Source organism: Paramacrobiotus metropolitanus, unplaced genomic scaffold (assembly GCF_019649055.1).
Source record: "Paramacrobiotus metropolitanus isolate TYO unplaced genomic scaffold, Prichtersi_v1.0 Parri_scaffold0000299, whole genome shotgun sequence".
Lineage (NCBI taxonomy): Eukaryota > Metazoa > Tardigrada > Eutardigrada > Parachela > Macrobiotidae > Paramacrobiotus > Paramacrobiotus metropolitanus.
In genome coordinates, this window is record NW_026570519.1 from 38,398 (window position 1) to 62,502 (window position 24,105).

Consider the following 24,105-nt stretch of genomic DNA (forward strand, 5'->3'; position numbering starts at 1 on the left):
ATACCCAACATCTCCACATTCAGTACGCATGCAGCGGAGTGCACTGTACGACTGAGTTCAAAATATCCGTTTCATACAAGCGCACTGCACCGCTTGCGTACAGAATGCTGGGTATGGGGCTATGCGACCATTTAGTCCTACATTGTATATGATAACATTAACGACATCGTTAATGTTATATCAAGACAGATCGCAATACAGGCAACCCCACTGAGGGCGGGATTTGCAATGACGAAAGCGCTGAGTAATCCAAATTGCCGAAGAACACCGTAAAAGCCAGAGTTTTTTAAGCTTTTCAAGCTTATTTGTGTTCTTTAGTCGTTTTACTCTTTTATTGCAGTTGGGATTTTATTTCTAATATAAAATAAGCAATGGGAAGAGGCAACATGATTAAGTACTGTGCGGCAACTTACAAAGCGGCTGTTGTAGTTTCTACCGGTATACGGCAAAATTATTACGTACTGCACGAGTTGGTTTTGTTGATTTATTCAAAAGAAACTTTTCAAAATCTAAGAACAAAATGAAGCAGATACTGAACTGAACAATGTGCAAAATTAAAGAACTAATTGGGACTAATTTACATGGAGAATCTATATAATAATCGCGTAAGCCTTAATCTTTGTTGAGTCCGTCAGCTCGACGCACGGATCCAAACTGCCGTGACTTCTCTATATAATAATCGCGTAAGCCTTAATCTTTGTTGAGTCCGTCAGCTCGACGCACGGATCCAAACTGCCGTGACTATATATCATTCGATAGCTCTTAAAAGTGTAGATTTGCCATCACAAATCAGTTTTTCAAGAAAAAAGTAAGTTTGAAAGAAACTTCCAAAACTTTCACATACAAAGTCTATGGGAAAAGCTAAGAACCCACCACTGCTAAACCAACCACCCCACCACTGTCTCAACAGCCAACATGCTTCTTTGACAGTTACGCTTACTGCTGACTGAACTTTACGTTCCATAACAGAAAATATTTCATCGTCTTAATGTACATTTCTCATCGAAATTTAGTTTGAGAAAGAAAGCAAAACGAAGGAAAGAAAACAAAATGGCCGCAAAGATTCTGCGACTGTGGGACGGTTCTAAAGTCTGATTTTAAGAACGTACCTGACCCCGCAGTAGTTTATTCAGTTTCAGCTAACTACTGTAAGTACCTTCCGGGCGGGCGCGGTTGCCTTTCTTACAGAACTGCCTGCGATTTAAGGCAATTTTTCTACGTTTTCGTTTTCGGTAGGTAAGACAAGGTGGTGTTCGAGAAAGGCAAACGGGGCAACTTGGAATACGTATTCAAGGTTTGCTTCGAAGAACAGCAAGCTGTTGTTTGTTTCGCAGGTTACGTGGTGTTTGGATTAAAGAACGGCTGATACATATCAATGCAAATCCAGCTCTCTGTACAAGCCATTTGTAAATCATTTCGGTATAAAATCGGGTGGGGTAAAACTGGATGTGGCGCGAATTGTAATATGTGGGTGGAATGCTGCATTGTAAGTAAAGAGGACAAATGAATTTTTCAGTTCGCTTGACAGCGTACTAGAAGGCGGCGCCGCGAACAACGCCGTGCTAAGCGCAAGCGGAGCTAGCGGAGCAGCAAGCATGCAAGAATTTTGCGTTACCGTTCCCGCTTTTGGAAAAGAGTTAAAAGCGAAGAAGGAAACATAACGAAATGCTTCTTTTCTTATTTATTTAAACTGTGTGGTTGTGTTCTTTGGTCAAAGACTCAAAGCAATAGTAAAAAAGGAGCAGCGATAGCATTACTCTGTCCGTGTGTTCGGATTGTTAAAATGGGATACAAAGGGCACCAGTGGTGGTAATTTTCAAATTGGGCTTTCAAGTATAGGTAAACTGTTATCGGATAGTAACGACCCTACAGCTTGAAAAAGCGCAGAATGATAAAAAATGAAAGGCTTTTGTTCTTATGTTCGTCTTACTCTAAATCTTAAAACGCGCAGAATGAAAAGAAGGGAAGAGGTCAACGTCTACTAAATTACAGAGTCCCTATGCGGTCCCCTAACTCTAAATGATTGGATAACTGATCTGGAAGTTAATTAATGGACAGGAAACTAATGCAAAATGTTCTCCTATTTGGGCGTAAAATTTCGTATTATTTTCAGGTTTAAGGGAAGTCGGCCGGTACATGGTACCAAATTCGTGTACGTGCACGAAAAGTTTCGCTTTCGCGCACTCGCAAATAAAATTTTGTTTTGGTTTTTGACGTTTTGTAGCCAGAAGATTGTATACACTGGCGTGAAAACCGTTTGTGCGCGCAACATCCGCTTCGGAGAAAATGTTTGTTAGAAAATTCTAAAAAGGTTAAATGCGTTCAGGTGTACCAAAAGTCTCATTATGGATCGATCTCCCTCAGATTTTGCATGTAAATCCACAACATTACCATGAAGATCGTTTTTACACCGATCCAGACTTCCACGATTTTTTTCAGATTTTAAAATGAACTTTAAAATTTTTGAAATTCATTTTAAAATTTGAAAAACATGCTAGAACAGTGGATCCGTGTCAAAACGATCTTCATGGTTACGTGCATTTACATGCAAAGTTCGAAAGGGATCGGTCCATAATGAGACTTTTGGTACACCTGAACGCATTTAACCTTTTTGGAATTTTCTAACAGCCATAACTCCCGAAGCGGATGTACTAATTTAATTTAATTTAATTTTGCACTAGGTTATGATTTGTCCATCGCATATAATTATTCCGCGCAATTTGCGGGTCAACTAGTAATGATATAATCACGTATCGGTGATTTAATATGCAACATCACAAAGGGGAAATTATAAAAAAAATAACGGGAAATTGATTCTAAGTCATGCACGTTACACATTTAAAGGTTTATTTTACTTCTAAAAATAGTGGAAGTTAATACGCATATTTTGCAGTTCGAATCACATTTAACAGAAACAGAAAAGGGGCAAACCGATTTTCCCAGCATTTTACTATAGCCGCGCTAATATGCGAGCTACTCTTGCGATGACGTAATGAGTCAGTGGTATTGCTTTATTGAGACCTGCCCTGGTCATATATATGTCGACAACAATATGGAGATCCTTCTAGGTTTTTTTAAAACAAGTGAGAATGGAGCGGAATTTTCAGTTTTCACCATCGGACAATTTTGTTTGGCTGTTTACACTCTTTAGAGTTACTAGCGGCTTAGATTGATATACCTCACCGCCAACGGTGAGCGGCATTCACACGAAAACATGCAGCGGTGTGACAGTGACTGACTGACTGTCGGCAAAAAAATGAGTCAAAATGGGTTGGCTGATGGATTGCTAGCGTGATAGGGAAAATAGGTCAAGACGAGTATCCCATTACAATAGTGCAGTCTAGATAGAGAGGCCAAGAGATTGCGTCTACCTAATTTAACATCGATTAGCAAGCAAATCGTCCTTTAAATTCGGTTAGCCGCGGTATTGTTGTTTGTTTGTGGACGGTAGCGAGTAAGCGGGAACGACAGCAGTGTTGCGGGTTTTTGAGAGAGAACAGGTCGGCATAATTGGGCATATGCGAAATCGAAGTCGGAGCAGGCGGACCTTCCGACAACGACTTTCCGATATCCCATTTGTGCCCGACTGCCCCAAACAAAACCGTTACCCGTTGGAGTAGGGATTCAGCGTGGTGGGGGCCGGCGTCCGGATGTATCGCGCGTAGCAGTTGCTCTTCCAACGCCCTGCGCGCTGGATCACGCGGTCTGGCACGTTGTTGCACGCGGCGGTGGTTGCCGCGCCGATGCGGAAGCTGTGGGTGTTAATTCGGATCTGGTCCGGATGCCCCTCCAGGAGACGATGGAGGCAGGCTTCCACGGAGCGCCTGGTCAGGTATCTGCCGTCCTGATGGATGAGGAGCGGCCGTGCTTCAGCTGTCGGGTTGAACTGAGCATGAGCCATATACTTCCGGTAGGCCTGCACGGGACACACGGAACGACCGGTCGCCGTCAGCGCTACGGAGTGGCCCTGACCGGTTGGATCGGTCTTGGTGACTTTCAGTTGGATGAGCAATCGATCTTCGTTGTCTTGCACGTCTGTGGAAAGGAGAGTGCGCCGCGGATCGTAGCGATCGGTACCAGGGCAAGTTACTTCTCCGACGCGGAGGTAGCCGAAGTACATGATGGTGAACGTTGCCCAGTACAGTGACTGTTCGTGGTGGGGCATGCCACTGGAGCGGATGGCGTCCTTCAGGTATCGCATCATCTCCAACGTGACAGGTTGGCGCTTGTCCGTGTTGGGTGGGGCCAGCCGCCGGTAACCTTGCAAGGCGCGAGTCACGATGTCGTGGCCGGTTGGGGATGTCATGCCGGCTTCACGGTGGTAATTGTTGATGCCGGCAAGGTAAACGGTAACGGTCCGGAGGGATTTCTTTGCGGAATACAGGTGTGCGACGTATTCCGCGGTGATTTCTGGCGTCGCTGGGAGTGGCTGAGCGAATCTAGAACTGCAGAATACTGAAAACTGCTTGACGGCAGTTACGTACGTCTGCCTGGTGGAGCTGGCAATGTGAGCGTGCAGCAAGTTGCTTAAGCCGCTCGTGCGCTGTACGCTTCTAGAAGCTGTGGGAAGATGTCCGGGCATGGATCCGGACGTTCCGACGCTGTTGGTACGAGCGCTCGGAATCTGCTTTGCTGAAAACGAGATAGGGAGTCAGCAATTGCGTTATTAACACCGCGTATATGCTTTATGGTAAAAGTCATATTAGCGCAGGCAGCGGTCTTTAACATGCGGCGCATGAGGTCTAACACGCCAGCGTTGGTTGAGCGTAGATTCTCCCAGGCCAGGGTGGCGCCTTCGTTGTCGCAGTGGAAGATGACCCGCTTCCCTTGCAGTTTAGTGCCCCAAACAATCAAGCTGAGGAGTATCGGTATCAGCTCAAGGTACTCAATGCATGGCTTCCGCTGGATAATCCACGGTGGCCAGCGCAGTTGAAACCATGACCCTTGAAAATATGCACCAAGCCCGAGAGTTCCCGACGCGTCTGTGTAAAGGTCAAGGACGTCGGATCTTGTCCAGTCCGGCTGGATGAAGGACGCAGTGCCGTTCCAGGCTGGAAGGAATTCTTTCCACCATCCCAGATCCTTACGGAATTCGCCGTTGAGAGCGATGACCTTTTCGTGGCGGTTGTCGGTTAGCAGGGCGATCATTCGTCGGGTAAATAGACGGCTCGCTGGGACACATTTGGTGGCAAACGTGAGTGTTCCGATAAGGCTCTGGAGCTGCTGCTTGGTGCAGTGGTCACGGTTACTCCATTCTTCCAGCGCTTCCTCGATGCTCTGACGTTTATCGTCGGGAAGGCTAAGGGTCTGTCGGACAGAGTCCAGCCGGATACCCAGGAACGTCAGCTGAGTCGCGGGTCCTTCGGTTTTGTCATGTGCCAAAGGGACCCCGAGTTCACTGCACGTCCGAGTCATGGTGGACATCAGTGTGCTACACTGAATACTTCCAGGTTTTCCAAGAAAGAGGTAGTCGTCGACGTAGTGGAGCATGCTGAATAGACCGGTGCGGTTCGAGACGATCCAGTGAATTGCGCCAGCAAATTGCTCGAACACGTACGGCGACGCCCTACACCCGAAAGGTAACACTACATCGAAGTAAAACTCACCGTTCCACTGATAGCCGAGGAGATTCCACTCCGCCGGGCGTACCGGTATCAGTCGGAAGGCTGATTTTACATCCATTTTAGCCATGAGTGCGCCTCTGCCGAGTTCCGTTAGGATGGATACTGCGTGGTCAACGGTGCAATATACCAACGGAAGTTGCGTGACGTCAATGTAATCGTTTACACTGTCGTCGTGCGGCTGGGATAAGTCCAGGATGGTTCGAATGCTGCCGTCTTTCTTCGGTCGCGCGCCAAGGGCGTTGCAGACAAAGTGCGGCAGGGGTGGGTCGGGAAATGGACCGATGGTATGGCCGGCATCGACCTCTTTCCGTATGGTGCGCGTAACCGCAGCGTGGTGGTTGCGTGTCGAGGCGGCGTTTGGTGTGGAGCGTGCTTTCTGGGGACCATTGTAGTAGATAGTGCAACCGTTTGTAAGTGTATTAGATATGAATGATGTTAATGTGGAATCCGGATGTTGGGCGAGCAGTCTGGCAAAGGCGCTAATTCGTAGCGGTGTGTTCGCCTTTGCCAGCACTGTCACTTCTTTATTTATCCAGTTTTGGGCAAGTGGCCGTCCGATGCTTGCGGTCCCCACACCTGGCGCAGGCATGGACTCTCCCGGCGCGGCAAGGCGTTGGGCAGTTTCCGTAATTATAGTTGCGGCAGATTTCCCCGTCTGCGGCGGGAGTGGCACGAAAGGGCTGCCCATATCCCGGTTGACCTTTCCGCGGTGCGGGGCAGCTGCTGATGTAATGGTCTGTCCCTCCGCAGTTTCGGCAGCGATCGTCTTTCTGCTTTGGCTTTTCCGGTCGCGGCGACGATTCGCGTTCGACGTACGATGCGTTCTGGATGCACTCAATGTACGTATCTTCATGTTGATGAGTCCATTGGTCGAAATCGTACGGATGTCCGGTCATGTGTGCGCGCGGAACTGCCGATCGTACTCGAGCCAGTTGGCGGTCGGAACCCCACGCTCGACGTACGACGCAATTATGTCCATGTACTTGTAGAAGCGGGTGCTTAGTTCCGGTGCGATGTGTGAGAGCGGTAACTGGCAAACACGCCGAAGGCACGCATCCATGATGTGAAGCAGGTAATCCGAACTTTCCCGTCCTCCGGCTTAATGGTGACCTTTCCGTTATCGAACACCATTTTGGATTCCAGTTTCTTTGGTTTTTCGACGCGGTTCTTTAGCAGGAGTAAGTCAAGATCAATGTATTCAGTGTGGTCGAGCAGCTTCTTCACGAGCTTCTTGTCCAGCGACGGAAAATGGTGTGGAAAGGGAGGAATGGCTGCGTTACCGGCGGCAGTTCCCCGCAGAGGCCCCAGCCGGCTGAAAACGTCTGGACGTCTCCCAACGTGCTCTCGGGCCGGCAAGCGTACTGGTAGTGTGTCCGATAATTCACTGCTAGCAGATGATTGCGAACTGCTACGCTTACCTTTTTCTTGACTGCGTTTGCGCTTGCGGGTAGTGGAGTGTCCGTTGTGATCAGTCTGGTGCACGATTCTTCCGAAGTCGTCACCAATCTGGATCTGCAGGTTGGAGGAAGGGGACAATGGTCGAGGTGCTGAAGGATCTGTAACTTGTTCCGGTGCTGATGGCGCTAGAACAGGCTCCGGTGCTGGCGGTGGTGGCTGTACCGGTGGTGGGGGAGGAGGTGCTAGACGCTCCATTGTGGCGAGAATTTTATCCAGCTGTTCCTGGTGCCTTTTCTGCTGCTGCGCGAGCGAATGCACCGTCGGTTCCGGGGCTTCCGCGTCGCTCGCTGTGGTGGGGGGCTTACTGGCGGCGGTAGTCCGTTTCGCTCTGGTGGACGTCACGGGTGCGCTTTTCGCTGGCTGCCGCCCTCTGTTACCACGTCCATTCATTCTCGGAGTGTGAAAGAGATAATAGCGTTAAATTCGCCGCTCGAGATAATCGGATGTTAGTGTGGGGGATCAGGGGGATCAGGAGTTTCTTCTGCTAAAGGTCACGAAGTACTTGACTGATGTGCTATAGCTTTAGGTGCTGTGTGCAAAACATCGAGCAGTTAGTCAAGTAATCAGGTCGGAGAAAATTTTCGACTGAAAGTAACATCAATGCGGTTGTGAGCATTAGACAGTTGGCTGATGGATTGCTAGCGTGATAGGGAAAATAGGTCAAGACGAGTATCCCATTACAATAGTGCAGTCTAGATAGAGAGGCCAAGAGATTGCGTCTACCTAATTTAACATCGATTAGCAAGCAAATCGTCCTTTAATATAACGCTGTATCAGACTTGATTGGGCGTACCGTGATCCCGACCACGCTGAATATTAATCGCCGCCAAATCCACTCGAACGGTGGGGCTTCGACTCGAATAAGTGCTCGGTTGATCTCGCTGCTCGCTGAAGGTATCACGTTTCTGTATGTTATCATTGATCATTCCCAGCAAATACATATCCACCCACGCCCGGCTGATACAGCGGATATGGTTTGAAGAAGGCGTCCCGCTGTTTCTGCGATGTATTCGTGGTATTTGTTGAAGAAACGGAACCTACGACGGGATCAACGTGTCCAAATCTGTAGTCAAACGCTGTATTCAGAAAATTAAAAAGGTCTGGTGCTCCTTTACTGACCGTAACGCGGCGGTGGCGAAGACGTTGGCGGCGCTAGGATTGACGGTCTTATCGTAGCCGCCGTAGAAGCCGGTAGGCAGCAAAGGTCATTCTGGTACATGACATCCTTGCCGAGCACCAGCGGTAGCCATTCGTTGTAGGTGATGTGCTGGAGAATGGCGCCGACAATCTTTCGGGCTTCCTGGAATAGTCGTTCATCATCCCAGTGGGCGTTCATATAGTATAGTTCTCAGCGATGCGGTTGTGCTCACGCGAGAAGAGGATGCATCGTAATGGAAACCTGCATTCACGTTGAAAATATTTTTCATTTTATTGCAAATTTAAACTTTGTTGTACCGCAAATAAAATGGTTTAATTTTTTAGAAGAAACCTGAATGTATTATCATTAATTTTATTTTTTTGCATTGTAAATTGAATCTCTGTAAAAGACAGTTTTGAATTTAAAAAGTATTCAGGTTTTAAAGTCTTTTTTTATTGCGTACTTTAAAAAACTAACGATGTTAAAATTATAGCAAGCTGGCAATCAGAGAAACTCGAACCAAGATGCGCATTTTTCGTCAAAGTACCGGTATTTTCGTTGACACGACTGTCGCCGGCTCGGAAGCACGGCAGCGATGCGGTAGCATCGGACAGTCGCCGGTCTCTGGATCAGGCGGTAAAACATCCTTATGGCAATAATCGACGAAGACCGTCCGCAGTTTGCCGTACTGGTATGTTCGCATATTCTTCATATCGTCATAGGTTGATCCGTAAATCTGACTTCCGTCGATGAAACTGGTGAGCTGATTCATTTGTTCGCGCGGCCTATCATTATATTTGCACACATTATGTGACGCAGATACCTATTTAAAATTAGATTTTTGACAAATTCAGCCCCAACAAATAAATAATTACTCTCTTTCATCAATATTCTTAAAGCTGAATTATGAATTAAAATTAGAGGAAAAATACCGGGACTAATTGGAATTATGAAATCGTTGCACATTTTACATAAAATATTCCGCGTGACCTTTCATGTACCTAATGCGCATCCGGGCCGAGGCGCCGCTTCCGATCGTACGAAATTCATACAGCGCAAATTGTATTTTGCATAAAACTGATCCCCAGCCGGAATTTCAATGGGATAACACGCCGGATGTCCGGAATTCCCCAGGGCACCTCGCAGCACTGAATATTAGCTGATTTACCGAAGCCGGTGAGGGTGGTGGTGGGTGTGTGATTTATATCGTGATCCATAAACTGCAACAATAAAGTTGAGGTTTCTCGTTGAAGATGTACAAATACGCTGCGGGTGCTATTTATCCAACCTGTCCAAAGTGCATCAGAAGGAGAGTGTAGTGGCAGTGCGGCCGGTCCACATCCGGATGCATAACGGTGGATATGAGGCGCGCCGACGGCAGTGGTTGCCACTTACGCCGCGTGCGTGGCGATTCGATGCCTGCAATTAACTGCAGCATGTCAAACGATAATTCATCTTAATAATATAATTTCTCTTGAACTTTGATTTTCCTAATAAATTTGATTTTCCTAATAAATTTGGTGCTGATTAACTTAACTGTTCTAATTAAATACGCTTTTAATACTTCACAATTAGTTTCCCTTAATTTTTAATAATTAATTTTAGTATCACATTTTAACCAGTTAATCGTAATTAGCTTATATTATGATTTCGGTTGATCCATTAATGAGTTTGTCAAGCGTTTTGCCATATTTCTATCGAACTGACCGTCGTCGTACGCCGGTGGTAAAAAATCGTTGGAAAGCCGAAAATGAGCGTCCCCATTCGGGATGATACGGATTATTGCAGAAGCCGTCAATTTCCGGAATCGGCCCGGTTTGCAGGAACATGCCGGAATAGGCGGTAGCACACAGACGTCTCCAGCACTGTCCCGTATATACTGATTTGAGGCAGTGCATAATGAATTTGTTCCCGTGATAGCCGATAACTGTAGAACAACATTTGATGTACAAATATTTATAAATTACCCGATTTCAAACACATTTCATATACAAAACATATAATAACACTCTAGTTCCTGTTCAGTCTTAAACTTCAATTAATTTAATTTCAAACTGAATATTTTCTTTAACTCATCTCTCATTTTTACATAGAAGTACTGTATATCGATTTAATTTAATTATCTAATGATTTGAATATTAGCAAAAATTTTGCCAATTTTGCTGGATTCCCTACTCTTGCGCCAATCCTTTGGAAATGTCGAGAGCGACCAATGCCGATCGGGACAGCTGTTTCGCCCTCGTATTAGCCCGCCCCAGTGACTCGTGAATGGACGCGAAGGCGCCGGAGCTATTAGCTTTAAGAAACGCACCTACAATATATAACAATTACACAACCAGCACAACATTATGCCGGCATCGTATCCACCGGCGCCAATATGCCTTTAACACGGGGGTTAGCGTCTTTACCGGTTTTGAGCAGTTCCGGTTCAACACGGTTGAGGAGTTGATCGACCCGTTGCAGACTGTGGTCAGCCCGCTCTTTCAGCTCCGTGTACAGGAGGGGCGGCAGCTCCACCGTGGAGTAGTGAGTGTGCGGATACCTGTACAGAGGATTACACACGGATCGTCACAGTTAGCGACAGAGAGGAAGGGATTAACAATGCCGGGTGTCACGCGCAGATGCACCGCTGCGGCCGGCAAACAATGCCTGCAGACAGCCGTCACACGTAATGCGCCCGAGACGGATTATGCAACAGATAGCGCCGGGGCTACGGCACGTGCCTGCCCGGGACAATGGGCCACTGCACACTTCCGCCTTGCCGCCACCGACACTGTAGCGCTGGATTATTATACATCCCATTATACGCGAAGGCAATGTCAAAACTGTCTACAGTGAAAATTTAATTGGTAACTAATATTCCGAAAATTAAGTACCACCAGGCTTTCTACTATGTACAATACGAGTATACTTCCTGCTGTGAGTATATATCTAGCGAAACAATCCGCTCGATTTTGCGGAAAGTTCGACTAATTCGGGTATCGTATTCGAAACATGACGCTCTTAATGATCTGTGATAACACCAACGACAGAAGACAAAATGCTTTATTAATTATACCGACATTATACCGGCCAGGCACTGGCACTACGCACTTCCGGCATAAAAAATTTACGTTCCTTTGAAATCCAGCACATAACAGTCTTCCGTCCTTTCCTTTCGAAATCCGTACTTTCCGTTTCAAAATCCTTTCCGTAAATTATAGGAAATGTTGTGTTAACAGTTTAAGAAATCAACTTCTGAGACCGGCAAAAGCTCAGATACACACTGTGATTTTTGCCGGCCGGATACCTATGCATCTGCCTAAAATATAAGGTTATTATCATACTGCGATTAAAGCAAACTTTTGACTCGTTCTTTTTTTGCAAATAAAATTATTGCACACAAACGTAAAACACTTTCCTGGTGAACGTCTGAAGTGTCGCCATAACGCATTTAGGGTATGCCAAAATTTAAAAAATTTTCACGTCAAAATTAAAAAACTGTTCCTTCTTTTCGACATTTTGCTTTAAGTACAAATAAAAACTGTATTTTTATCCCAATTACTGGAAGCGATGAAAAGGTGTACCAAAGGGATTCTGAGGTTTTAAAAAAACCCCAGTTTCTCAAGAAGTCATTTCTGGAAGTCCGCAACGAGGAAGCTGGACAGAAAAACCACTGACCTTTTCATATACGACTGTGGCGAAGACTGGTACGACGCATGCGCCAGCGGCACATTAGCCTCCACCGTAATATAATTCACGGAACCGGCGCCGGCACCGGTCGCCCCCGTCGCCGCCGCCTCCGGCTTCCCCATCAACGTCTCCACCGGCACCCCATTCCCCACGGCAATCGACCGGACATTCTGCAGCGGAATATTCCCCACTTCCGCCGGAAGTCCCCCCGGAAGTGCCGCCATTAGCTCCGGATATGCCCGCAACGTCAAATGACTCGGCAGTTGATTCAGCTCCCCATCACTGTCATTCCTCGGTGGGGCACTCGTCTTCCCGCGGCCATTCAACGCGGAAATGGTGCTGATGGTGGAGCGGATGCCGCCCGGGAGGGTAGTCAGGTTGGCGGTAATGGAACATATTATGCAGGGAAGAAACAACAACACGGAGATCACAGTCAGCGACATGGTGAGAATAAACTGCGCCGATGCCGGCATGAGCAGGGCTCCGCGTGCTGCGGCAGTTGCGCCAGTGGGCAATTAATCCGGAAAAATCCGCCAGCAGATCGTCCGTCCGCCCGCCGGGGTCAATCAGCGTATCATCTCGCACATGTGTGCATCAACGCGCCGGCGGGATTTATTAACAGTTTTTAAACACAGCAACACTATCTTTAATACAGCGCATATATGTTACACAACGTAAACAACCGTCCGCAAATTTAAAGGTCAATCAACGTATCAACGCACCGCCAGGATTTAAATAACAATTTCCCAAACACAGCAACACTAACTTCAATATACCACATATATATAAAAAATAGCAGTCTTTATCGTTAATGTCTATCGACTATCGCATATATATCACACAGTTTTAAAAAACGAAGTTTTTCGTTAATATACACCGCATATATATCACATACAACGGTTAGTCTGTCCGTTTAAAAAATAAAGGTGACTCTTGCGCGGTGCCGGTCAGATGCGAGAGCTGCTTAACGGTGGACTGATGCGTGTGCTGCTTAAAGAAAAGACAGCGTTGTTCCATCCAGTAGTTGTGTGTTTGTTTTGCGTAATGCTAAGTGGATGGATATGGGGTTATGATGGTGACAGCCTGACAGTTGTCTCCTCTACGGCGTATTCGCGCAGCATCCACTGAACGGGTCAATTTGGACCCGCTATTATCACTGACCATTTCACTTCGCAATTATTACTCTTTCCGCCAACTGTTGCCGAATATGAATCGTCGTTACCCGGGTTTTGTCATTAACCTTTAAATAATTTTTATCAGAGGACAATTGCCGGCACTTACCGGCACCTTTTCCCTAAGTAACCGCAGAACGAACCCGGTTAACCGGTTACCGGGTTGGAGTGTTCGTGTGAGCAGGATGGTTGAAGGGGAAAAATTATAAATTAGTGTGGTGGTGTTTAAAAAAGATAATTAGCGGGTTGAGATGTATCGTTTACAGCTGTACACGGTGCGCAGCACTTTGTCCGATTATGCTAATCCCCGGAGATAAATTAGCCGGCGATGGTGGTGGTGTCATACACAGCCCAGTCAAGTTCATGGTCAAGTGCGCATCCAACACAACCGAACAATACTCCATTCACAGCTTCGTACAGAAAACTGCGCGACTGATAACCATTTTGACGCCGCTGAGAGTTTTGACAAATTTACGTCCGGTTGCCGATCGGTTTAATGTTGCTCAAAGCTACCGGAAATGCGAAAATATTATTATTTTACCGTAGCGCAGAAAACTACAGGTATCTCCGATTTATACGGATAATAGGGCACGAGAGTAGTTTAATTTACGAGTAGTTTAATTTACTCTGTACGTGTAGTTTTTCGTAATTAATATTTATTATTTTTTAATAAGGATTGCAGATTTTGTTTAATTTGTAGCTGTTATTCCAAGTCGTGTATTACCGAAATCACTGTTAATCCGACCTTTTTAATTGCTTTTGACGCCCTGTAGTATAGAAATGGGCATTCTTCATCCTTATCCTATCCGGCACTTTTTAAAATTATCCTTACCCGACCGTTACTTTTTAATTCTTTATACTTATCCTATGGTTATCCGACACTCGGATATCCTAGTCTAATCGGATAATTGTCCAAACAGACAATTTTTAACAAAAACAAAAAATTCAGACATACGATAGGAGAAAATACTATACCGGAGTACAATATCATAATTTTAAGTATCGATAAACTTGAAGTTAACGCTAAAACGATGGAACAATGGACTAGTGCAAATACGTGAATCATGTTTCATCCTCCCTACAAAAAGCAGATACGAATGCTGCAGTTACGCTTAATATACGAGGTAGTTGCAGCTTACTTGTTAGCACAAAAGAAACAACTGCATCATGGTGCTGCGATAATCGTTAGACTTTAATATGTCATTGCTACCGCTTGTAATTCTTGTAATTTAACAATCTAACAGCGCAGATAAAATAATTTATTTCGATTCTCGGATAAAGTTCGGACAAGCACCAATTATCCGACCCTATCCGAAAGCTACGGGGCATTATCCTTGTCCCGAACGTTTCGGATAATTATCCTTTATCAGTGAGTTTATCCTATCCGAAATTCGGATTTGGATAGGACAAAACGGATATTCCTGATATTCCTATCTGATGCCCATTTCTACTGTTGTATTAGTAAAATGATTTTTGTATGAGCAGAAATACTGCTGCGCTCAACCGCAGATGGCGCAAGTTTAAATATTATATAGCCTTGAATGCCGGGAACTGTTTTCCGTCGCAGTTGCGATTTCCATGGTATATTGCTGGCAGCTTGTCAAAAATGAGCTAATTATGGCGCAATATGTTCCCTTTAATAATTAGTGCATAACATGTGTGTTTATTGTAATTAGGTGGCCCGAAAGCAGTGCTGAAATCACCTTGATCCAGACGCAGCACCGCGCCGGCTGTGGGTCAAGTGGACTGAATCAGGCACTGTGACGCGCGGTGATATGTGCTGCTGCTCCAGCGCCGCATTATACTGCCTTCACGCGAAGCGTCATCGCAAATATTGACCCTCTTGCATAATAATTATTGATTTTACCTGTCTAAGATCGCATAGGTAAGTACAATACTCTGTGGGTGCGCACCTGCAATGCACAGTTGCAGGGATTATTCGACGCATCCGAGGAAATTAATTACTTACTCGTCCACCGTCATTTCAGAAACACAGCACAATTAGTTGTACCAACAACTACGTTACAAAATTTAGCAACGCCGACATTTTGTATACTTACTGCTCTAAATTGTGTGCACATTATACATTATTCTACATTATACATATTACAACTTAGGACAAAATGGTCGCATACCCAACATCTCCACATTCAGTACGCATGCAGCGGAGTGCACTGTACGACTGAGTTCAAAATATCCGTTTCATACAAGCGCACTGCACCGCTTGCGTACAGAATGCTGGGTATGGGGCTATGCGACCATTTAGTCCTACATTGTACATGTAATATAACATTAACGACATCGTTAATGTTATATCAAGGCAGATCGCAATACAGGCAACCCCACTGAGGGCGGGATTTGCAATGACGAAAGCGCTAGAGTAATCCAAATTGCCGAAGAACACCGTAAAAGCCAGAGTTTTTTAAGCTTTTCAAGCTTATTTGTGTTCTTTAGTCGTTTTTACTCTTTTATTGCAGTTGGGATTTTATTTCTAATATAAAATAAGCAATGGGAAGAGGCAACATGATTAAGTACTGTGCGGCAACTTGCAAAGCGGCTGTTGGCAACTTAGTTTCTACCGGTATACGGCAAAATTATTACGTACTGCACGAGTTGGTTTTGTTGATTTATTCCAAAGAAACTTTTCAAAATCTAAGAACAAAATGAAGCAGATACTGAACTGAACAATGTGCAAAATTAAAGAACTAATTGGGACTAATTTACATGGAGAATCTCTATATAATAATCGCGTAAGCCTTAATCTTTGTTGAGTCCGTCAGCTCGACGCACGGATCCAAACTGCCGTGACTTCTCTATATAATAATCGCGTAAGCCTTAATCTTTGTTGAGTCCGTCAGCTCGACGCACGGATCCAAACTGCCGTGACTATATATCATTCGATAGCTCTTAAAGTGTAGATTTGCCATCACAAATCAGTTTTTCAAGAAAAAAGTAAGTTTGAAAGAAAACTTCCAAAAACTTTCACATACAAAGTCTATGGGAAAAGCTAAGAACCCACCACTGCTAAACCAACCACCCCACCACTGTCTCAACAGCCAACATGCTTCTTTGACAGTTACGCTGCAGCACGACTGAACTTTACGTTCCATAACAGAAAATATTTCATCGTCTTAATGTACATTTCTCATCGAAATTTAGTTTTGAGAAAGAAAGCAAAACGAAGGAAAGAAAACAAAATGGCCGCAAAGATTCTGCGACTGTGGGACGGTTCTAAAGTCTGATTTTAAGAACGTACCTGACCCCCGCAGTAGTTTATTCAGTTTCGGCCTAACTACGCTGTAAAGTACCTTCCCGGGCGGGCGCGGTTGCCTTTCTTACAGAACTGCCTGCGATTTAAGGCAATTTTTCTACGTTTTCGTTTTCGGTAGGTAAGACAAGGTGGTGTTCGAGAAAGGCAAACGGGGCAACTTGGAATACGTATTCAAGGTTTGCTTCGAAGAACAGCAAGCTGTTGTTTGTTTCGCAGGTTACGTGGTGTTTGGATTAAAGAACGGCTGATACATATCAATGCAAATCCAGCTCTCTGTACAAGCCATTTGTAAATCATTTTCGGTATAAAATCGGGTGGGGTAAAACTGGATGTGGCGCGAATTGTAATATGTAAGGTGGAATGCTGCATTGTAAGTAAAAGAGGACAAATGAATTTTTCAGTTCGCTTGACAGCGTACTAGAAGGCGGCGCCGCAGGCAACGCCGTGCTGCGGCGCAAGCGGAGCTAGCGGAGCAGCAAGCATGCAAGAATTTTGCGTTACCGTTCCCGCTTTTGGAAAAGAGTTAAAAGCGAAGAAGGAAACATAACGAAATGCTTCTTTTCTTATTTATTTAAACTGTGTGGTTGTGTTCTTTGGTCAAAGACTCAAAGCAATAGTAAAAAAGGAGCAGCGATAGCATTACTCTGTCCGTGTGTTCGGATTGTTAAAATGGGATAAAGGGCACCAGTGGTGGTAATTTTCAAATTGGGCTTTCAAGTATAGGTAAACTGTTATCGGATAGTAACGACCCTACAGCTTGAAAAAGCGCAGAATGATAAAAAATGAAAGGCTTTTGTTCTTATGTTCGTCTTACTCTAAATCTTAAAAACGCGCAGAATGAAAAGAAGGGAAGAGAGGTCAACGTCTACTAAATTACAGAGTCCCTATGCGGTCCCCTAACTCTAAATGATTGGATAACTGATCTGGAAGTTAATTAATGGACAGGAAACTAATGCAAAATGTTCTCCTATTTGGGCGTAAAATTTCGTATTATTTTCAGGTTTAAGGGAAGTCGGCCGGTACATGGTACCAAATTCGTGTACGTGCACGAAAAGTTTCGCTTTCGCGCACTCGCAAATAAAATTTTGTTTTGGTTTTTGACGTTTTGTAGCCAGAAGATTGTATACACTGGCGTGAAAACCGTTTGTGCGCGCAACATCCGCTTCGGGAGAAAATGTTTGTTAGAAAATTCTAAAAAGGTTAAATGCGTTCAGGTGTACCAAAAGTCTCATTATGGATCGATCTCCCTCAGATTTTGCATGTAAATCCACAACATTACCATGAAGATCGTTTTTACACCGATCCAGACTTCACGATTTTTTTCAGATTTTAAAATGAACTTTAAAATTTTTGAAATTCATTTTAAAATTTGAAAAACATCACTAGAATAGTGGATCCGTGTCAAAACGATCTTCATGGTTACGTGCATTTACATGCAAAGTTCGAAAGGGATCGGTCCATAATGAGACTTTTGGTACACCTGAACGCATTTAACCTTTTGGAATTTTCTAACAGCCATAACTCCCGAAGCGGATGTACTAATTTAATTTAATTTAATTTGTGCACTAGGTTATGATTTGTCCATCGCATAATAATTATTCCGCGCAATTTGCGCGGGGTCAGCTAGTACCGAGATATAATCACGTATCGGTGATTTAATATGAACAGTTGCACACAGTACCGCACACTGCATTCGTATGGGGAAATTATAAAAAAAAATAACGGGAAATTGATTCTAAGTCATGCACGTTACACATTTAAAGGTTTATTTTACTTCTAAAAATAGTGGAAGTTAATACGCATATTTTGCAGTTCGAATCACATTTAACAGAAACAGAAAAAGGGGGCAAACCGATTTTCCCAGCATTTTACTATAGCCGCGCTAATATGCGAGCTACTCTTGCGATGACGTAATGAGTCAGTGGTATTGCTTTATTGAGACCTGCCCTGGTCATATATATGTCGACAACAATATGGAGATCCTTCTAGGTTTTTTTAAAACAAGTGAGAATGGAGCGGAATTTTCAGTTTTCACCATCGGACAATTTTGTTTGGCTGTTTACACTCTTTAGAGTTACTAGCGGCTTAGATTGATATACCTCACCGCCAACGGGTGAGCGGCATTCACACGAAAACATGCAGCGGTGTGACAGTGACTGACTGACTGTCGGCAAAAAATGAGTCAAAATGCACCAATGTTCAAGATCACGTTTCTTCTGCAGTGTCAAATGTGCACCGAATTCTTTTCACTGTTGACGCAATTTTATGAATTGTCTCATTTCCTGCTATCGCTGAGTCATAAACTGTTGGTAGATTTGAAACTGTTGGTTGATATTGAACTTCTCCACATATCGTGATTTTCTTTCGCCTTTTACTAAAGAAAACCATGTGGAGGAGCCGCTATGAGCCGTATTAAATTAGCCGCTATGAGCCGTAGACTTTAGGTGCGTTTTGATGGTTCTGCTGTCTGTGCTGCTTACCTCGGACTGCGGCACATGTGCTATGTAATTGCGGTCTCCATCCGCAGGTTGACAATCTCGATTCTCGTACAGATATGTCTCAAAATGTCATTGAGTCTATGGATGCGGATAATCGCGCCATCGGAGTGTCCAAACTTGGCGACCATGTTAAACACCTGCTATTCAGTGAAGACATGAGCGATGTCGAGTTCGCGGTGGGACGTGATTATGGAGCTGTGATGGTCTTCCCAGCTCATAGGTATGTCTGAGCTTGATTTGTAATTGTGACGACTGCCGTTCATCATTTCATGTAATCCAGTTTGTCCTCATCTCTGCTTGTCAAACGCGCTGGGCTTTGCACAGTTTGAAGTTGTCAGTTTTGTAGGGTCATAATTGGCGTCCGCAGTCCTGTGTTCCACGCGATGTTCTATGGAAGTTTACCCGATAACTGCACAGCTCCCATCGAAATCCCCGACGTTCTTCCGCACGCTTTCGCCAACATGCTCAGGTAGGAATGTCATCCTGTTGTTACGCCATTTCTTTCTCGTTCTTTCCACCCAATACTGTATCAAGAGAACACAGAAAATTATGCAGCTATTTGTACACCGATGTGGTGTGGGATTTCACCCAGGACAACGTCTTCCATACACTGGGCTGTGCAGACAAGTACGATTTGCCACTGCTGGTAGCCATGTGCACTAATTTTGTCCTGAGTGATCTCAACATCGGCAACTGCCTGGATATGCTGGATAGCGTAAGTCTGCCCTAATATCCGTCCCACATCTGATATTAGCCGTCTACTTTGTGTAGGCGGTTCACTATGCAAATGTGGCGCCGAGTATCCTGGAAAAGTGTTTGAGCGTGATTGATGAATCAGCAAAATCGATCTGGCAGTCGGTTCGGTTCAGCGCAATCGGGCGCGAGGCCCTATGCGCCATTCTCAGCCGGGACACTCTGACCGCCAATGAAGATACCATCTGTTTGGCTGTTGACAAGTAAACGAATCTTTAATGGGACATTACGTTGATTTCTCGATGTCTTTATTGATAGGTGGGCCGCCAACATGTGCATGCAAAGGAATTTAGACCCATCCTTCGTAAATCGGCGTGAGGTATTGGGCCAGGCGTTGTTCCTCATTCGGTTTCCGCTCTTGACAGATGTACAGCTGCTGGATGGACCCGTGAAGGTATGCTGGTGACATAGATTCGTACTGTGTTACTGGCCAGACTCTGACTGGCATCGGCGATTTGAACGGCCGATGAGTCCAAATTACGGTAGATCGGAACAGTAAGGCGCCGGTATACGATTACGGTCAAACGCGATCATTGAAATGTTTTGTTTTGCTCAGAGTGGTTTGTTGCTGCAATCGGAGGTACTGGACATCTACCATTGTAAACACGCTACCATCAAACCACCGCTGCCGTTTCCTACAAAGCCCCGACAAAGTTAGCTTGTTAATGCGTTCTTTAAGAAAGGCCGCCTTGTTGCAGAAATACTTTTGGCATTTCTAGATGTGCGCGCTGAGGGTGTCATCAGTTATACGGTTCCGGATGCCAGGGCACTGCCAGAGTCACCTGCCTGCATGTTAAGCGACCTCGTGACTGTCAAAGCTGCTGTGGTAAGAGGTCCGCCGTAGAAACAGAAACCGATTACGGAAATATAAATTGACTAGGTGGAGTTCACGCCCTTGGATCCGGAGTATCTGTATGTTCGTATTTAACGTAACACATTACAGGAGAATCGAAGTGAAAAAGAAAATTTACGGTGAGTCTACTTATCTGGGCTTCTACCTGTCGTGTTCTGGATGTCCGAAATCCACGTCGTGGACCTGCCAGGCTACAGCTGAGATGCACCTGATGCCATGGAAAACAAACTGCACCAGTTAAGAAACGTATGTGTACTGCAGTGCACTCAGTAACCTCGACGACAACCATGAGTAGGACATCCATAAATGTACTCTGAAATTTTGCACTCGTAGAGAAATCTCACTTGTTCAACAACAGTCATTCCTGGGGATTCCCGAAATTTATCTCTATGGAGGTGAAAGTTTCAAACGAAGAAGAGCTTGGCAACAATTGTTGAGTACGTGTTGACGAAGTTTGTAATTTAAGGATTTGCTGGATCCGGATGAAGGGTACGTTGATCCTCATAACTTCTCCTTAAGACTGCAAGTCAGAGTGACTGCTGACCTTCCTTCCGGAATGGACTGAAAGCATGTACGCATGTGGAGCATAATAAATGCATAAGGATCAGTTATGCGCATGAGTGAAATAAAATTATGTTGGAACGCTAACAATGTGCCTAGTGCATTTTAGATTAATTGTTGAATTTGTTGTTGCGTTTACAGATTTTGTATCTATTCTTGTTGCTGCTGAGTTTTTAGTAGGCTTGCACTCAGAATTCGATGAGAGGAAATGATTTTAGTTAAAGATTCTTACGTTTCGACGGAATTCTGAAGGGCATATCGGAACACTTCTCGTACCGTGGTTTATATGAAGTCATAGCAAACCGTATGGCCCGAATCTATGTATAGCTATTAGCTAGTATTAGTGAGTATTACTACACTCTACAGATACACTTTAGCGGGAATGTTTTAGGCAACAATAATAATTATTATGGTTATAGCGGCGGTGTCACTGTCTACAAAGCACAAACCAGATCCGAATAGCTCACTTCATGTATAGGAAAATCCGGCATTACCACTCGCGGTTGCAGTACTGTTTTCCACTTTCTTACCATTGGTACTCGTACTAGAAACGCGGTCGGCATAGCACTCCGCTGCTCTAGGAGTGCGAGAGGAACGAATGAACATTCCACTCACTCCTATAAATAGAGCACCGGGTATAGTGTATACACAAAGTACGACTGTCTAAGGTGTCCATTATTTAATTCATTACTGTGAGTGTTTTCCCCATAACCATCTCAAAAGAAATTTCAACAAAACAACCCATAAAAACAATTCCAGATTACCAGATTAATACAACAAATCATTCCCGTCAAATGTAAAAATGCCACTATTCCACAATTTCCCCTCCGACTGAGCACACAATTTCAGTTGCCGGGCGGCGTCGGCATCATCCTCCCGGGCGACCATACCCCGGGGGCGGTTGGCGCAGGGACACGCGCCCCGGTATGCGCAATCACCGACATACGCTGCTCCAGTCCCGTCCAGGCACCGCCTCCTCCACTCCCGGTGCCCCCCGGCATGCGCAAACCGATCTGCGCGATCTCCGTGGCCGACAGGTTCCAGGTGGACTGCACGGCGCCTGCCAGCAGCGGCGGCGGCACGCACCAACGGCTCCCCGCGCTGAAACCCAAACTGCGCAGGCTGTCGGAGGCGGTGGAGGAGCCCCGCTGAGGTGCTGATGGAGGGCAGGGGGCAGGAGGCTGGGAGGGGCAGCAGCGGGGCCACGGGAGGCGGTGGGGTAGGGTTCGGAGGCGGGGTGGCGGCCGGCCAGGGCGTGGGGATCCCGGAGGTGGAGTCCTGCGATTGGGAGGCCGAGGAGCCGCCGGAGGGGCTCTCGGTGCTCAGTGACGGCGTTTCCACCTAACGACGCAAGAAAGCGATAATAAAACAAAATTTCCACAAATAAATATTAAATTTTTTAATAAATCATGATTCAAATTTGCAAATTTATCAATTAATTATTAAATCGTAAATGTATAATTCTACGTTTTTCTAGCTAAGTTTTTGGTAGCACATTACGCATTTTAGGCAACGTATGGCAGTTTTATAATATTTTTTTAATCTTACAGCATTTTAAAAACAAACTACAAATAATATTTCGATTGTAAAAAGCACAGTAAATCAATAATTATTATTCTCTTTCGGAATTTGGAAAATAATCAGAGAATTTGTAAAAAAAACAGCTGTGTATCGACGCTGTTCTGACGGTGATTAATAATTTCCGGAAATACCAAAAGTTTGTAAATCCAGCTTTATAAGAATAAAACAATATATCACCACAGCATTAATTAAGGATGTTGGTTTATTACTTTGTGGCTGTTTTTCGTGGGTGTGTCCGCATGGGCGTTGGGTTTAACGCGTTTCGCAGCGGGACGAGCCGTAGCGGGCTTCTTGCGCTTCTTGGGCGACACCTCCACCACGGGCAGCTCCGCCCGGGCCTTGGCCACCTGCCGCAGGCGTTCAGCCTTGGGAATAATCCGGTAGAGAAAATGCACACATTCCTCCTGCAAATGCAGTTAATTCGTACTTATTCCTTCCAGCAATTCTACATCAACATACAAGAATCACAGCGGTGTTTGTGCTCAGTTCGATCGCAGAAAAGGGCCTACTAAATCAGTGTATCTTCGGCACTATATCAGTGTACTTCAGAGAACAGTAACAGTCAGCAAAAATAACTTCGTGTACTTTTTATATTATAGATAATTACGCCAACGCTAATAAAGTACACAAACAGAATGTACATAAAAATTAGAATAAAAATAAAACACATTATCCAGAATAAAACAGAAGCTAAAGTACAACAAAATCGAATTGGAATAATACTGAAAAAGCTGCCGTCCTGTTGAATGTCAACTCACCAGCAGACATCGATCGGCCATACTCTGCGTGATGCGCAGCCGCGACTTGACGTAGTGCTTCACGCGCAGATAGTCGTCGCAGCCGGTGGCCAGCACCACCTCACTGTCCACCTCCAGTTTACTGCGGAACTCCACAAACTCCTCCAAGGACAGTTGCGCCCGGCCAGACCGATGACGAACTGCACGGCCGTCTGCAGTTTCAACAGCGGACTGCCATAACGCTGCAACACACACCGCCAATTACAACCAAGTACCGGCCGCAACACCATCTAGCCTGGACAACGACGCTATAAACAGTCTCATTACAACTCATTTTGCTTTCGAAACAAACATCCCGGAAGCCGACAATTTTCACCACCAGAAATTCTGTAAATATTAATAATATTCTCAGCAGCTATTTTTTGAAAAAATATTTACAGTGATAAAACCGGAAGCTTGTAAACCTATAAAGAAATATTCAGAATATCGGTTGTGAATTAATAGTTAATGCTGATATGAGTGACATGTGAACGCCATTCGATCAGTGCAATAAAACTCGAAATGGCGGATAAGCAACAGGAGCAGAACCGCTGACTTACTCCGTGAATTCCGCGCGGTGTCTTGATGGGGAATCCCAGACAGATGATGGCCGTACACAGCGACTGGCAACCCTCCAGCAGGGTGGCCTGACAGGCCAGCAGCGCGCCCACCATCCCGACCAAGATCAGCGCTTTGTCGCTGTGCAGTCGCGCCATCTACCAACAAGACACAAGATACAACGTCAACT

At 45.1% G+C, this 24,105-nt stretch overlaps 2 protein-coding genes, 1 non-coding gene and 1 pseudogene across 4 annotated transcripts; 2 read left to right on the forward strand and 2 right to left on the reverse strand.

The window, feature by feature from the left end:
• Positions 1-7,855: 7,855 nt before the first annotated feature.
• LOC129601910 (chorion peroxidase-like) lies at positions 7,856-12,139 on the reverse strand (annotated as a pseudogene).
• A 6,506-nt stretch (positions 12,140-18,645) lies between these two features.
• On the forward strand, positions 18,646-21,193 carry LOC129601914 (BTB/POZ domain-containing protein 1-like). Of its 2 annotated transcripts, XM_055500847.1 has the most exons (11): positions 18,646-18,779; positions 18,888-19,053; positions 19,180-19,302; positions 19,389-19,548; positions 19,605-19,789; positions 19,845-19,980; positions 20,143-20,239; positions 20,306-20,407; positions 20,523-20,685; positions 20,773-20,834; positions 20,906-21,193. In XM_055500847.1, exons 2-9 carry the CDS (start codon positions 18,890-18,892, stop codon positions 20,678-20,680), a joined length of 1,125 nt encoding a protein of 374 aa, XP_055356822.1. In that variant the 5' UTR covers positions 18,646-18,779; positions 18,888-18,889; the 3' UTR covers positions 20,681-20,685; positions 20,773-20,834; positions 20,906-21,193. The 2 variants fall into 2 exon arrangements, with proteins under 2 accessions (XP_055356822.1, XP_055356821.1); XM_055500846.1 differs by having other exon boundaries at positions 18,713-19,053; positions 20,773-21,193.
• Positions 18,675-18,732, forward strand: LOC129601916 (U5 spliceosomal RNA). Its single transcript, XR_008692303.1, has one exon. It is a non-coding gene; the product is annotated as a U5 spliceosomal RNA (small nuclear RNA).
• A 575-nt stretch (positions 21,194-21,768) lies between the features above and the next one.
• On the reverse strand, positions 21,769-24,056 carry LOC129601911 (KAT8 regulatory NSL complex subunit 3-like; the record flags this gene model as incomplete). The annotated part of the gene is made up of 4 exons (XM_055500844.1): positions 21,769-22,341; positions 22,791-22,985; positions 23,340-23,560; positions 23,918-24,056. Coding segments are annotated over 4 exons (1,128 nt in total), but the record flags the coding sequence as incomplete, so codon positions are not given.
• Between the last annotated feature and the right edge of the window lie 49 nt (positions 24,057-24,105).

Coding starts and splice junctions, on each gene's coding strand:
- LOC129601914 (XM_055500847.1), top strand. CDS start 18,890: ATGTCTCAAAATGTCATTGAGTCTATGGATGCGGATAATCGCGCCATC. Junction 19,303..19,388: donor GCTTTCGCCAACATGCTCAG/GTAGGAATGTCA, acceptor AAAATTATGCAG/CTATTTGTACACCGATGTGG. Junction 19,790..19,844: donor ATCTGTTTGGCTGTTGACAA/GTAAACGAATCT, acceptor CTTTATTGATAG/GTGGGCCGCCAACATGTGCA.